Here is a 13,772-nt window from a genome sequence, read left to right as displayed (position 1 = left end):
CCAGCGAAAACTGGACAAACAGTGTGATCTGCGCCTGCGTAAAACCACAGCGCAGAACAAACTTCTGTGCGCGCCGGCCGACGCGCCGGTTGCAGCGAACCAGCGCCACCTAGCTGGCCAAAGGTCCCCAACATAATGATGGTGACTTTTATTGATGTCCCATCCCAAGAGTATGCAGTAATGTTTGGATTATTCATAAATATTTAGCTCAATCATAGTTTCATGTACGAAATGTTACAATCTCCCAAAGACATCTGGCCTTTTTCATGGGGTTGAATGTCACTTAATGTCATTGCATGTAAAACGTTAGAATATGCCTACTTTTATTTTGGGAAAAAAACAAACTGAAGCAGGAAAAATACAGTTCGTGGCAAAAAATATTTTTATTTCAATTAAGCCTTATCTGGAATGAGACAAGATCTCACACTCACCATCATGAGACATTTTTGGTTCTATCGACATACATGAATAATTCATTTCTCACCGCTTATTCCGCTATCGGGTCACGGGCCAAGCTGGAGTCAATCCCAGCAGTCAATGGGCGAGAGGCAGGGTACACCCTGGACAAGCCGCCAGTTCATCGCAGGGCAACACAGAGACAGACAACCAGCCACACACACACTCACACCTACGGACAATTTAGGGTCACCAATCAGCCTAGGCTGCATGTCTTTGGTGGTGGGAGGAAGCCGGAGAACCCGGAGGGAACCCACGCAGGCACGGGGAGAACATGCAAACTCCACACAGAATGGCCACAAGCCGGAGACGAACCTGCGACCATCTCGCTGTGAGGCAACAGTGCTTACCACTGCGCCACCGAGCCGCCCTACATGAATAATTCCTTGAGAAATTAAAGGGTTAAAAAAATTCCAGATACAGTAAACCCCTAAAACTTATCCTCCTACCAAGTGTAGGAATCTGTTCTGTGGCTTTGCACAAACCTGCTGATAAATAGATGAAAGTAAAACCATACTGTACTCTGGTGGAAGTAACAAAGAGAAAAAAATTAATCACATTTTTAGATTTTATTTTATTTTATTTACTCTATTGATCCCTGGAGGAGAAATCCTTCTCTGCATGTGACCCATCCATGAGGAACATCGGTCAGCCCTGGCGGCACCCGGGACCAAAAATAACTATTCTGTGAGAGAAAGAATAAAAACATATCGACCCAATCACTATTTATATTTGCAAACGGAAATCAGTCCTTTTATCCAGCGAGACTCTCTTCCTCACGTACCATCTTTAAAAAAAAAATAACCTCTTTTTTTTTTTTTTCTTCACAAAATGTCTCTCGAGGTATCTTCTGTTTGAGGATGAATATATGAGGAAACTTTAACCCTTAGATGGGTAGTTTCACCTCATTTATTCTACAGGCCACACACACACACACAGCGCTGAAATAAATATACAAAATACGAGCTTGCAGATACTATTACATCAACTTTTACTTCATTTTCCTCATAACCAGACTGATTTGTGATGAAAATAAACAGTCAATTCCTCATGCTCTTATAATCAGTGTGTTTATTTAGTGTCTCAATAATTTAATAGTGTTAAACTGCAGGTTTGATGCTCTGGAGAGTTCACCATGACCATCTGCAGTAGTGATCTAAAGCCTCGTAATCTTTATATCGATCCCAGTCTGCCCCTCCTGCCCCGTTTGATCCATCGAATGGGAGTCAGTCAAAGGCACACACAGCTTTATAAGTAGAGGAAACATTCCTCAGTGGCCTCCTGGACAGAAAGTAAGAGCGGCTCACATCAGTCTCTATGGAGACTGCAGCCTCTAAAAGCTTAATGCTCTATCATTTAAAGCTCAGGCTGACAAGCTGGTGGGCCACAGACGGCTGTCCTCAGAAGTGAGCGAGGACGATGGACGAAGACAGATTACTCCACTGGCGCTCTGGAAGTCGTCCGCAGCGATGTGTCCTGTTGGGATCCTTTGTCAGTTTGGGTTACGCCGTTGTAGATCTGCCCTGTTTCTGTTTGTACACTTGGATAATGGCCTCACACACAAACTGGAACTGGCACTGGAAAACACAACATACAAAGAGCTAATTAAACACAACTCTGCTGTTTTTTGAAAGGGTAATAGTATTTAGGATTATATGAAACAATGAATTTAAATCATTAACATAAGCCGTGAAAATAAAAGGTTTTCAATGCATCTTATTTCGAACTTTAATTGCAACAAATGATGAATGTCACCAACCTGATGACGATAGTCGTGCTGCTACCAGCACTAAAAATAAAACAGCATTTTTGTGGCGACAGCGTTGCCCGATGAAAATTTGCACAGTAATTTCTAAAGGTCCAGATCATTCTATTGCGTGAGACTGATTTCAGACTAACAGACTGAGTAAGCAAGCTGAAAAGCACCGCGATGCCGCAAACCCATTGTTGGTTGCGGTCGTGGGACTGCGAATGGATTCTTAGCATGAAGGTTTGTCCTCTGGCTAGTGAAGTTTTCCATTATTGTCAGAGACACAGACACATGAGAAAAGAACCTGTGGAAGCGTGACATCAGCACAAAACCGTCAAAGAGAAAAGGCCTGAGGGACTGGATCTCATTTCATAGTGGTAGCGGTGGTGCACTAGAAGCAGGCCTGTGATTGGAGGGCTGCCACATTTCCAGTTCCCCTTTTCACCAAAGCGCACCTAATATCACAAAACTGCCAGTTTAGTAACTCTAAGCATTCAAAAACAAAAAAATATTCCAGGAGTTGATCACTCTCTTTCAGGCTTATTAATCAATTATCAATGTTCTAATTGAATTATTTTCAAATATATGCATTTGACCAGCCTGAATTGAGCCAAGAGGATTCAAGTGGCTAGGATGTTGGACAAACATCCAGACAGAACTCCGCCTAGCAGCTCATTCCCCTCCTAGTTAGGTTTACGCCGATCCACACGGTTCAAAAGGTTCTAAATTGTTATTGGTATCTTTATACACCATTGACTGCAATGTTACCAAAAATTTCAAAAGTGATCCAGAATCCAAGATCTCTTCTGGATCGTCACCAAAATGTAATCATCCGTTTCCGGTAACATTCACATTATTTCCTGGAAATTTAATCCAGATCCGTCCAGAACATTTTGAGCTATCTTGCTAACAGACGGACGGATGAACATACAGACAGACGCCGGCGATCACATAATTAATACATTAATACATTAATCTTTGCTACTTTTTTCTGTACCGTGGTCTGGACCATCATGGCTCGCTGATCTCTCAGTGTTTTGACTATGTCCAACGGGAACACCGGCCGACCCTTTTCCAACAGAGTCAGCGCCGTCTCCATGGTGATGAGAACGCCTGTCCGTCCAATCCCAGCACTGAAAGAGCCAAACCCAACGTGTACAGCAGAGGCAGACCCAGTATGTGCTGCCAGTGTTTGATCCGCGTGTTTGTGCGTTACCTGCAGTGTACCATGAGTGGCTCCTCCCCTCTCCTCCTCCCCCTGATCGAGTTGGCGAATAGGAGGAAGTCTGAGGGGTCATCGGGTACGCCGTGGTCCGGCCAAGCAACGTACTGAAGGTGTGTGACGGCGCGTTCCTCGCCCATCTAACACAAACACACAAAAATCAAAAATAAAAGATGAGGGAGGATTAAATTATTGACTGTATTTAGAAAGATAAATATGTAACCCTGGGATACATACAGTATAACCAGAATCCACATTAGATTAGTACACCAAGGTACTATATTCAGGATGTGAGGAAACGAAAACAGGTGAGGAGAACAGACCTTCATGTGACAGTAGGTTAGCAAACGAAGAGGGACTCGGCAAGACGAGAACGGCAAAACAGGCGGAAAGGAGAGGGTAGACAAAAAGACCAAAGCTGGAAAACAAAAAGAGAAGGCAGAGAGAACAGCTGAGTTTAGGGTTTATGATAGTCATGTGGCCTGCGACTCCACGCAGGGATTCATTTGCTCTGCCAGAGGAGCAGATGGGCCCAACACAGCAGTATCTGTGCGTGCATGTGTGCGTTCAGACTTCATGCCTCCTTGAGCATGATCTCAGTCACCTGTTCTCGTAGGAAGACGCTGTACAAAGAGCAGTTCCTCCAATCTGAACGTCTGCCGCATAAACTTATCAGAAAAGGCCTGTCCTGCACATTAGTGAGCTAAAATGTCTCCACACACACACACACACACACACACACTAATGCAAACCCCTACCCACACACGCAAAAAGACTGAACCACCCACACAAACGTGACTGCCTGTTGGCTACAGAGCGTTTCCCAGGAATGGCTGCCACCTGCTGAGAGCTCTGTCATGTGACATATGGTACAAGCTCTGCTTTTGTTACTCTACCTGTGCGTGCGTCAGGGTGAACTGTCGTGTCACATACACCAGGTTACATTCCTCCATGTGACACTTGACCCTCATGTGTCCATAATCCTTTGCTTCCGGCGGATGTGGCCAATATTGGTGGCACTTTGTCTGCAATTGTATGACATCAACAGGCAAATGACATTACGTCTGGCATGAGTCATCGGTCAGGACACAATTTAGTCCTGCTGCTACATCAGCCGCGCAGGGCTCTCATGAAAACAAACATATATTCTATAAGTCTGGCACCTTTCACCAGGCAGTCGAGGAACAAGAGCGATGCATTTGAAGTGATTGTCTATCTGTGTGTGTGTGTGTGTGTGTGTGTGATCCTCAAGTACAGCAAAACTCAAAAGTACTTTGAAAATAATCAATTAATGGAAGCTTCCCGTTACCAAGCAACAGAAAAGCTGCGAGACATCCACTTTCACCAGGACCTTGATAGCTTGCTGCCTCTGCGTGTATTCATCTTCGCCATCAAAGGAGAAATCTCATTTCCTCCCTGCTCACATTTTACATCACAAAACCCCATAATCACTCACAACTGGGTCGACTCATTATATTGGGCACAAACATCAGCACTGAAACGCGTAATTACAGTAATCATGTTTCGAATAATACATGAAACAGCGTGTAATATGCGAGTAGTGCTGCTGTAATCACCGCGTTAGTGCAGAAGTGATACTGAGCCGTGTGATTTCAAGCGAGGCCCTTTCTCTGCACTCATTTACATTCCTGTTTCAGAGTAAAAGCATGCACGTGTGGGTGTTGGTATACCCGTCCCCTCTCTGTCAGAGTTGTTAGCATGATGATGGTATGTATCTGGTGCTCCCAAACAGTCTGCCAAAAGTGAGTGCAGGTCTGTGGCAATGGACCCTGAGCCGCGATGTAGTGCAAACACACACCAGACACTGGGGGCGTCACCTAAGAGACGGACAAACACACACACACACACACACACACACAGAGAAAGACGTCATAACATTTAATATCATCAGGCGCAAGACAAACGCTTCCATATCCGTGATGCACACCGTGATGTGGCTGGCGTTGATGTAGTCGTCCTGGCCCTGGAGCACGACTCTGGTAGAATCATCTGAGGAGAGCAACACAGCAGCATGAGAGGGCCGTAATGGAGCCTTCGACATAGTGCAGGGTCAACCAATCACATTTCACGAGAAGCCACAGCTGCAGAAAAAAGAACAGGAAGCCAGAAACAGGAGCGCACAGACAAACACACAGTCAAAATAACTTACAGGGTAAAACATCCCTATAGCGATTCTTGTCCATGTTCTCAGAGAGCCGAGCACAGTTTAGAAAGAGACCCGGCTTCCTCCTGTATAGGTTCTAGAAATTAAAAGCATACGTATGCACATAAACAAACACAGAAACGAAGCCAGCATGGCATCTTTGTGTTTTTTTCTGTCCAAGTACAGATTAAGGCCAACATCTGTCCCAAAATCAGCACAAATACAGGTCAGCATCATCTCTGAAATAACTGAGTTGAACAAACTAAACCCTGATTAAAACAGAGATTTATTCTAGTGCAGCTTTTGTTCAGCACCTGCCTGCACTTGAAATACCTCAAAATGAAAACAGAGTGTGCCAGACTGTATGCCCCTCTCCAGCTGTCTGACTGATTCTTCCAGTGTCGTGACCTTCTCTGACTGGCCCGACAGCTGCATTTTCTCGCCCTGCGATTGGTCGGTGAGTGTGAGGGCGGGGGGCAACAGCAGCAGGGGTGCCACCCGGCCTGGACCTGGAAAACAAGGGCAGTTCAATGCTGTGTAAATATTCAGTCAGTCACTGTATTTGGATCTCATGCCGCGTCAGCACTTCCCTTCTTTTGTTACACACCCACACACACACGCACACACACACACCTTTACGTCTGATAAGCAAGGCGAGCTCTCTGGTGTGCGACTCTCTGCTGGCTCTAATGAACATGACAACCTGGTCATGTGTATGCTCAGAAATGTCCCGGCCATTGATGAGGACGACCAGATCTCCCTCCAAGAGTTTGGGCTCGCACTGACCTGCCTGGGAACGACACAGGGTCAAAAAACAAAAGCTGATTATCTCCACAACGTACACCAACACTGCTGATTTATGGGCCTCAGCCTCGATCTTGGCCAGTAAATATGAAGAAACTAGATTTGAGGTACCTGCAGACAAATTACAGTTTCATCCAAGTCTGTAGATTCTAAAGCCGAATCACCTGAAGCATTACAGCAACTAAACCCTGGTGGTGCATGATAAGTGTGGATGCTGCAGTGAAGAAGTTAAAAACCTCCTCAACTTAGCAACACAAGATCTGAAGAACCATCAGTTTCAAGGCGTGTTCACAATCTTCCCTTATTTATTACATCTTGCAATTTTTTTGAACCTCCTAAAAAAAGATCAGTTGTTTGAAAATTGTGAAAACATTCTTCTAATTTTGTATTTATCACAAATCAAACGAATCAGGATAGTCCAATTAGAGCGGTTTGTTTTTATTTTGGGATTTTTTTTAAATTAGCATCTGGCAATAGATTGTATTATATTACATCTTAATTTTTAAAATCAGAAATTTCCAATGTCAGTTTTAGCCTTAAATTAATTAAATACAAATCAACTAATCAGTCTAAATGTATTGATCGGATTATTATTATTATGGATCACAACTGTCCCAAAGCCCAAAGCCCGTAGATGTATGTGATTTCCTGTCAAACAACCAATTAATTATTTGACAAATTGTCGCAGGCTGTTAGTCCAGTACTTCTGGCTAAATGTGTGTCATTCAGCCCACATTGTGCTCACACTTCCTCCAAGAAGGATTGCTTGATGCAACCTGAAGACACCCAACCATCAACACACAAACACATCGAGGCAGCTCTTACCGGAGAGTCGGGTTTAACGTGAGATACGGCCAAGGGCATCTTCTGATCCACTCCACCCTGGGAGGAGTCGAGACATTACGTAGACCAACAGCAGAACAGCGAAAGCACAAACGCAATTCATTTCAATAAATACAAACAACACTCTGACCGATGTGAAGGTTTCAGGAGAGCGTGAGACCCACTTTAACATTGAAGCCAAACTTGCCCTGGTGATCAGGCACAATACGTATGAGCATTAAGTCGCCGTCTCCCAGAACGCCCTGCATGGAAGACAAATAAAAACAACTCTCAAATGCACATACATAGAGGGACACACAGTAATACACCCATTTAGAGTGGATTACAAAATAGTAAACCTTATTGTTGTTTGAGGTCTGGTCATAATCGTCCTCTCCAATACTATCATCAGTGTGCAAAAGACCCTCGTCGCTCAAATCAGAAGTGCCAGAAAAACTGAAAGAGATGAAAGAGATTATTTCCACCCTAATTTGGGGATTATTGGACTTTCAAACATACTACCGGCAATAATATATTCTAATTTCTCTCGTACCTTTTTTTTTTCTATTTCTAATAGTATACTTTTATTTTTTGAGTAATTATTTAATATAAATTAAAGAACAGGCCTATCACATGATCTGTGTAGTTTTAGCATGATTCTTTAATAAAAATAAATGTTTCCCCAAACAGTCATTTATATATCAAAAATACCTTCCACTTTGATTTTGTACCTGCGCACCTCACTCTGGCACACAGTCACATAATATGTTTCTCATTTATGGATTTTAATTGGACGGGGTTTTCAGGTATGTCAATGACCAAGAAAGTACACAATCTCCCCTTACTCTACTTTTCATGCCTTTTAACAATCACTCACTGAACTCTGCAGAGACACAAGAGATGTGCTGAGGTTATACATCACCCCTATAAATTGAAATATTTATTAGAGAGAATGTTGGAGCAGTACAAGTACAGTCAAACAATAGTGTGTATTACAGTACAAGTACGGTCAAACATCCTGTCTAAGAGGAGTATTTAAAAAAAAAAAGCCCTTGTGGTCTTGTTTCCATTGAGAGTCCTTCGTACGTAATTCATCGACATGTAACAGTACCAATAAAAATAAAACATTCACCTCTGGCATTTTTGAAAGACATTAATGAAACTGCACTAAATCCAAATTTGACAAATGATTACTTACTTTCCCTCCTAACATGGACCAAGTATGCCCACCGAGTTGAGAGACAGATAGGACATAAGAAATATTGATGTTATAACTGATACTAACTGATGCAGTGAAGCGTCCCCCTCACTGTCCTTACTGCTGCTTACAGATGCCCTGTACGTGTAGAAGACATCCTCTCCTTCGGACATGTCTTTCAGGTCATTGGTCAATTCGACGGAGGAGGGCCGATGTTTTCGGATGCCATGGCGAACCCGAGCACTTCGCCTGCCGGAGAGAGATCAGGCGAGTGTAAGATTCTACCAAAAGACAGGACACACACCAACCTGAGATGCCGAGGCCTTAAAAAAAAAGCTGCAGTATCTCATTCAAGTTTTGGTGGATCCTGCAGGTAGTACCAGTTGGGGGTGGACGGAGGTGACCTAGAGGGCAGACTCTTTGTCTCAAGATGCTCTGATGAAATGGATCGCTGTATCTCCGGGTTCCAAACCATCCCTCCCACCACACGCTGGCAAACTGGACCACTGCAAATGACATTCACTCAGTCATCAGTATGGATGAGTGAATGTAAAGTGAGAACCAGTGCTGGCTCACCTCTGATTTTTATTGTTGCTGAGACCCAGGTGTTGCGTTATCATTTTTTTGTAGGACTGAATTGTGCTGTCGTTGTTGCGTTTGAGGCTCCCGGCAGCCCGGCTGGCGCTGAAGAAAGAGTGATGATCCACGCACGACCTCCATAGGTTCTTACAGGTCTTTGGACAGGGAAGGCCCAGAGATACCTCACAATCCTGGGTCTCCCCCTGCAACAGATACGAAGCATTATAATGTGAATTTAATAATCAAGGACACATTTTGGTTATGCCGAGTGTAGTAATAGATGGATTGATTCCACTACTCAACTGTGTAAAGCAATGAAATAAAAATGAACAGAGGGACTCACGTGTTTACGTTTTAGATGTATAAAAAAGCGTTTCCTCTTGAAAGAAATCTTGATTATATTCCCCCTACATGTGAACAATATATTTTGATGCCCACCTCAGAAAACACACAAACATGCCTTTAATATTATGGCTGCAAAACTCACCAAGGGAAGAAACTGGAACAAACCATATTACAAAATATAGCAACGCCACTGGAGGCCAAACCCACCATCAGAGGGGCGTTATTGGCATCCTGAGAGAGAGAGAGAGAGAGAGAGAGAGAAAGTGTTGCAAATGAGAAGTTGTTAAATAAAAATATGTGATATCAGGCGAGAGATCAATCAAGTGAATTATTCCACCACGGCATCGTGCAGTTCCACTCCGTACAGCTCCAGGGTTCGTGCTGTGTTGAGGAAATACAACTCGGCGTCACTCTGCTTCAGCCCCCTGAGAACACACACACACACACACACACACACACACACACACAGTTTTATACAACAAGCCAGCTGTTTGCCTGTGACAGTTGTGTATCGAATGAAATTACTTGTGCTGCGGATGAAGATCCTCCACCTTCGACAGGAAGTCTTCATCTTGCTCAGGCAGGAAGTGGCACTTTGAGAGGTAACCAGGGAGCCGGGATGGACAGTGATCCCCCGTCTCCGCTGCAGGCGATGGAGACGAGGAACAGGACTCATTTCTCATCGTTATTATTAAGCACTTTGTTTGTTTCGGAGGACTTACCCTGCACGGCGTAAGAAGCCAACACTACAGCTGCACTCAGCGGGCACTGCAACCTGCAATCACGTCCATAATTATATACGGCAAGAGCTAAATACAAACGGAGTACCGGGGGACGGGTGGGTTGTGTTTATGATTTACACACCGTCCTTCCCTAACGTCACTCCTAATCTGGAGGAAGTACAGGTGCCTGCCGGAAACAAAACACAAAGACTTTATTCACTCTTTTTAGTCACGCAAGTGGGAATCAGTCAGACAGCTGATTGGATCAAAACTGGAAGACATCACTGACTCTTCAGTGCATTCTAGTCTCCAGATAACGCGTGAAAATAATTCCTTATAAATTTGATGACACCCTTACTTTTATACATGTTGAAATCTACCAGATGGTTTTACTGACATTTCTTTGGAGGAGGAATAACTTTAGAGAGCCTCAAAGCACCGTGCCTAAGTACAACCTGTCAGAGGAGAGTAAGCGTGGCCGTCGGCTCCTGTTTAACCCTTTATTAGGTTTGCCACTGCATCACAATAAATATATTTATAAGTCAAACACAGAAAGCGAATGAAAAAAAATAAAAATAAAAGTCGCAATCAACCAGTAAATGCTTTGATTCATCCACAGTCCCCACAAAGTCACTGTGAGTCATACAGCATTAGCCACAGCTACACACAGAACAGCCTGGAACACGTATACGAACCTCGTCTGTTCATGCTGTAAAGAGTTGGGATCAGAGATGAAGAATCGCACTCTGAAGTTCAAATAAAAGGGAGAAGCAAGACCTACAGAGAACAAACACATTGTCTACTGGATCGCTCATCGTCTATTCGTAAACGCATTACAACACTGTGAAAACATCAATGTGTCTGTGCCCTAGAGAAATGCTTTTGAAGCTGAGGACAGTGAATTCTCTCCGCCCAGAGAAGGTCAGATACCTTTAATCTGCTTCTTCAAGGGTTTCTCCGGCTCCAACCATCGCTGAGACAGAGAAATCCATTTAGCATAATGACTAAATAAAAACATTCATGCAAGTATGCCCAATAGAAAGCATCATCTAAACACAGTCTCAGCTCACAGGAGAGTGTGCGTTGGCTGTGATGGAGGCGATGGCCGTGTTAGATTCTCTGATCTGCAGATTGAAGAGCTGCCTCTCCTGCAGGCCCAGGTGGCTGCACACCAGGTCCAACAGAACCACGCCTTCATCCTGCTTCTGACAGAGGGGGAAACAACAAAAAGCATCACTTCCAGCCAAAGGACTGAGTGAAATGTATTTATATATCACGCATAGACATGGGTGAATATATTTAACTTTCTCCGTCATTGTTTTATAAGTTAAAATGCTGAAAGGAGAAAAAGAAATAAATAATGCAAATACTCTAGTGAAAATAACATTTCCAAAACACCATCTGCAGCTCAACACTGCAGCTAAACTATTCCTTGTTTTATTGATCACTCTGAGGACCATCTGCAGTTTCTCCCCACTTGCTGTTTCCAGATTCACGTCACACTTCATTCCCTTGTTTATAGTAAGCTGCTGTGAACACTGTGTTCTTGCAGCAAGAACGTTTTGGACGCGTGTGGATACAAAAACCTGGTGAAGATGACTATTCCTGAATAAAGAAAAATTGTATTTCTTTAGCAAAAATGTGTATAAAAATACAAACGAATGCAAGTCATGTCTACTGAAAGCACCCTCCCACTGTTCACACAGACATGCTGCAGAGCGAGGTCCAAGAGGGCGCCATTTGTGATTAATTTCCTTCATGTGATAAAGATCATAAAGATCAATGGGAACAGGAACGAGCAGTCAGTCAGTGAATCACGCACTGGCAATCATTGGCAGAGCCCGAAGGAGGAACCAATGAGCCACCTCCTTGGGAAGAAACAGCGTGTGTGTGTGTGTGTGTGCGTGTGTGTGTGTGTGTGTGTGTGTGCGTGTGTGTGTGTACGTTACGCACGCCGACTCTGAAGGTCTCGATTGTGCCGTCCAGCAGCTGAACCAAGCAGAGCAGGTCCAGTTTTGGCATGTCTGTTACCACAGCAACACCCTGTCCTCTGCTGGTCACTGAGCGGACACCTACACACACACACACACACACACACACACACACACAGCACAAAAACAGTGTCAGATGTTCCTGGGCGGTGTCTTTAGATGAGAGCACCTCCCTCAGGGATGACATTGTGAGTCTGCAGTGAGTAATGCACCGTGAATGCGAGTGTGTGCGTGTGTGTGTGTGTGTGTGTGCGTGTGTTTGTGTGTGTTTGTGTAATTCCTTATTATTAGGCCTGGGTCTGAACATGTCCCTTCCCTTTGCCTGCAGTCCTCCCTCCCTCCCTCCCTCCCTCGCTCTCTCCCTCCCTCCCTCTCTCCCCGCCTTAGCGGGCAGCTGAATGATAAGAATGTTAAATATTTTCAGAGCTGACCACGCCCACCTGCAACAAGAACCCTCTGATTTAAGATCAGAGCGCTGGAAGCAACGCAGGTTCTATGGCTACCACTCTGTGGCGTGTGTGTGTGTGTGTGTGTGCGTGTGTATGTGTGTGTGTGAGTGTGTGCACATACATTTGGTTTGCAGGTAACAGATTAATGGGTCTGTTTCTGAAGGTTTGGAGTTAATGTTTGAACACAGGGACTCACTCTGCATAAATTAACACAGCGCTGCTCCGTTCTAAACCTCTCGCTGGCAGAGGTCTGATGAATCTACAAGTAAATGATGATGATGATGATGATGACGATGATGATGCTGCTGTGCAGCTATTCCAGATATGTGACATGGTATGTCCCACATAACGACCACAGGTGATAACAAATCGGCTTATATTGGTTTATGATGCTGCACACACAAAGAATTACGACACACCTAGCATGTAGCTTACACTTTACTAAACATTAATAAACAGGGCCCATCTCAGTAGATTAGGCCAGATCATGAGTTCGACGGTCCCAGTTTGTCCAACAATGAACCCTGAGGTGACCCTGACGTGACCCCCCCCCCCCCCCCCCCCCCCCGCCGGACTTTGTGCCCAGAACACGAACAAGGAACCTGTTTGTTGACAACATCTACTTTGCTACAGCTGCACCCAGAAGGAGGAACAAATGGCAAACTTTCCTACAACTCCCGACAGCGCTCGTTGCTACGACTTTCCTGTTCTCATTCTCCGTAGAGAAGGTTTAAAGTGGAAATGAAGGGAGGTCTACCTCAGTAGTCCGGCGTCCGGCGTCCGGGGCGGGTCATGCTCCCCCAGACTGTCCGCTGCGGAAGTCTTTCAGGCTGGCAGGTAAAATCCGGCACATATCCGGGACGAGTCTCTCATCCCTGCGCTGGGTTGAATCCGCGCGGCCCCGCCCCGCCCCTGACGCTGCGCGCGCCCATGACGGGATCCGTGCACTAGGGGGCGCGCGCACAGCAGGGGGAGAAATACGACTCAAGTAAAAGTGTAATTAGCATCTAATTATCTCATTACGTAGACTAGAAGTTTCTGGGAATCCTATTCAGTGTGAAGTTTGAGTGATTATTATTATTATACTAAATAATTCTCAAACGTTCTGGAAACTGTTCTTTAAAACAATTTCAGATATATTAGGCATAAATATAACTCCAACTCCAAATATCGGCATCTTCGGCTTGCCCCCAGATGACCTCCAGATCACAGCCATCCGGAGAGACCTTATTGCCTCTGCCTCGCTTGTTGCTCGTAAAAGAATTATCTT

The 13,772-nt window shown here is 44.5% G+C and overlaps 1 protein-coding gene across 1 annotated transcript; it reads right to left on the bottom strand.

The window, feature by feature from the left end:
• Positions 1-377: 377 nt before the first annotated feature.
• ptpn3 (protein tyrosine phosphatase non-receptor type 3) lies at positions 378-13,308 on the bottom strand. The gene is made up of 26 exons (XM_068755022.1): positions 13,260-13,308; positions 12,016-12,134; positions 11,133-11,267; positions 10,993-11,035; positions 10,758-10,839; positions 10,205-10,249; positions 10,063-10,115; positions 9,866-9,983; positions 9,678-9,765; positions 9,483-9,571; positions 9,339-9,402; positions 8,993-9,198; positions 8,797-8,922; positions 8,504-8,665; positions 7,578-7,674; positions 7,404-7,481; positions 7,222-7,278; positions 6,226-6,382; positions 5,926-6,101; positions 5,599-5,689; positions 5,377-5,438; positions 5,120-5,266; positions 4,325-4,453; positions 3,423-3,568; positions 3,204-3,339; positions 378-2,033 (listed from the first exon to the last, which is right to left on the bottom strand). Exons 2-26 carry the CDS (start codon positions 12,082-12,084, stop codon positions 1,959-1,961), a joined length of 2,631 nt encoding a protein of 876 aa, XP_068611123.1. The 5' UTR covers positions 12,085-12,134; positions 13,260-13,308; the 3' UTR covers positions 378-1,958.
• Between the last annotated feature and the right edge of the window lie 464 nt (positions 13,309-13,772).

The sequence above is a fragment of the Brachionichthys hirsutus genome, chromosome 3, assembly GCF_040956055.1.
Source record: "Brachionichthys hirsutus isolate HB-005 chromosome 3, CSIRO-AGI_Bhir_v1, whole genome shotgun sequence".
Lineage (NCBI taxonomy): Eukaryota > Metazoa > Chordata > Actinopteri > Lophiiformes > Brachionichthyidae > Brachionichthys > Brachionichthys hirsutus.
The sequence above is the reverse complement of the archived record's forward strand: the minus strand, read 5'-3'. Positions and strand labels throughout refer to the sequence as shown.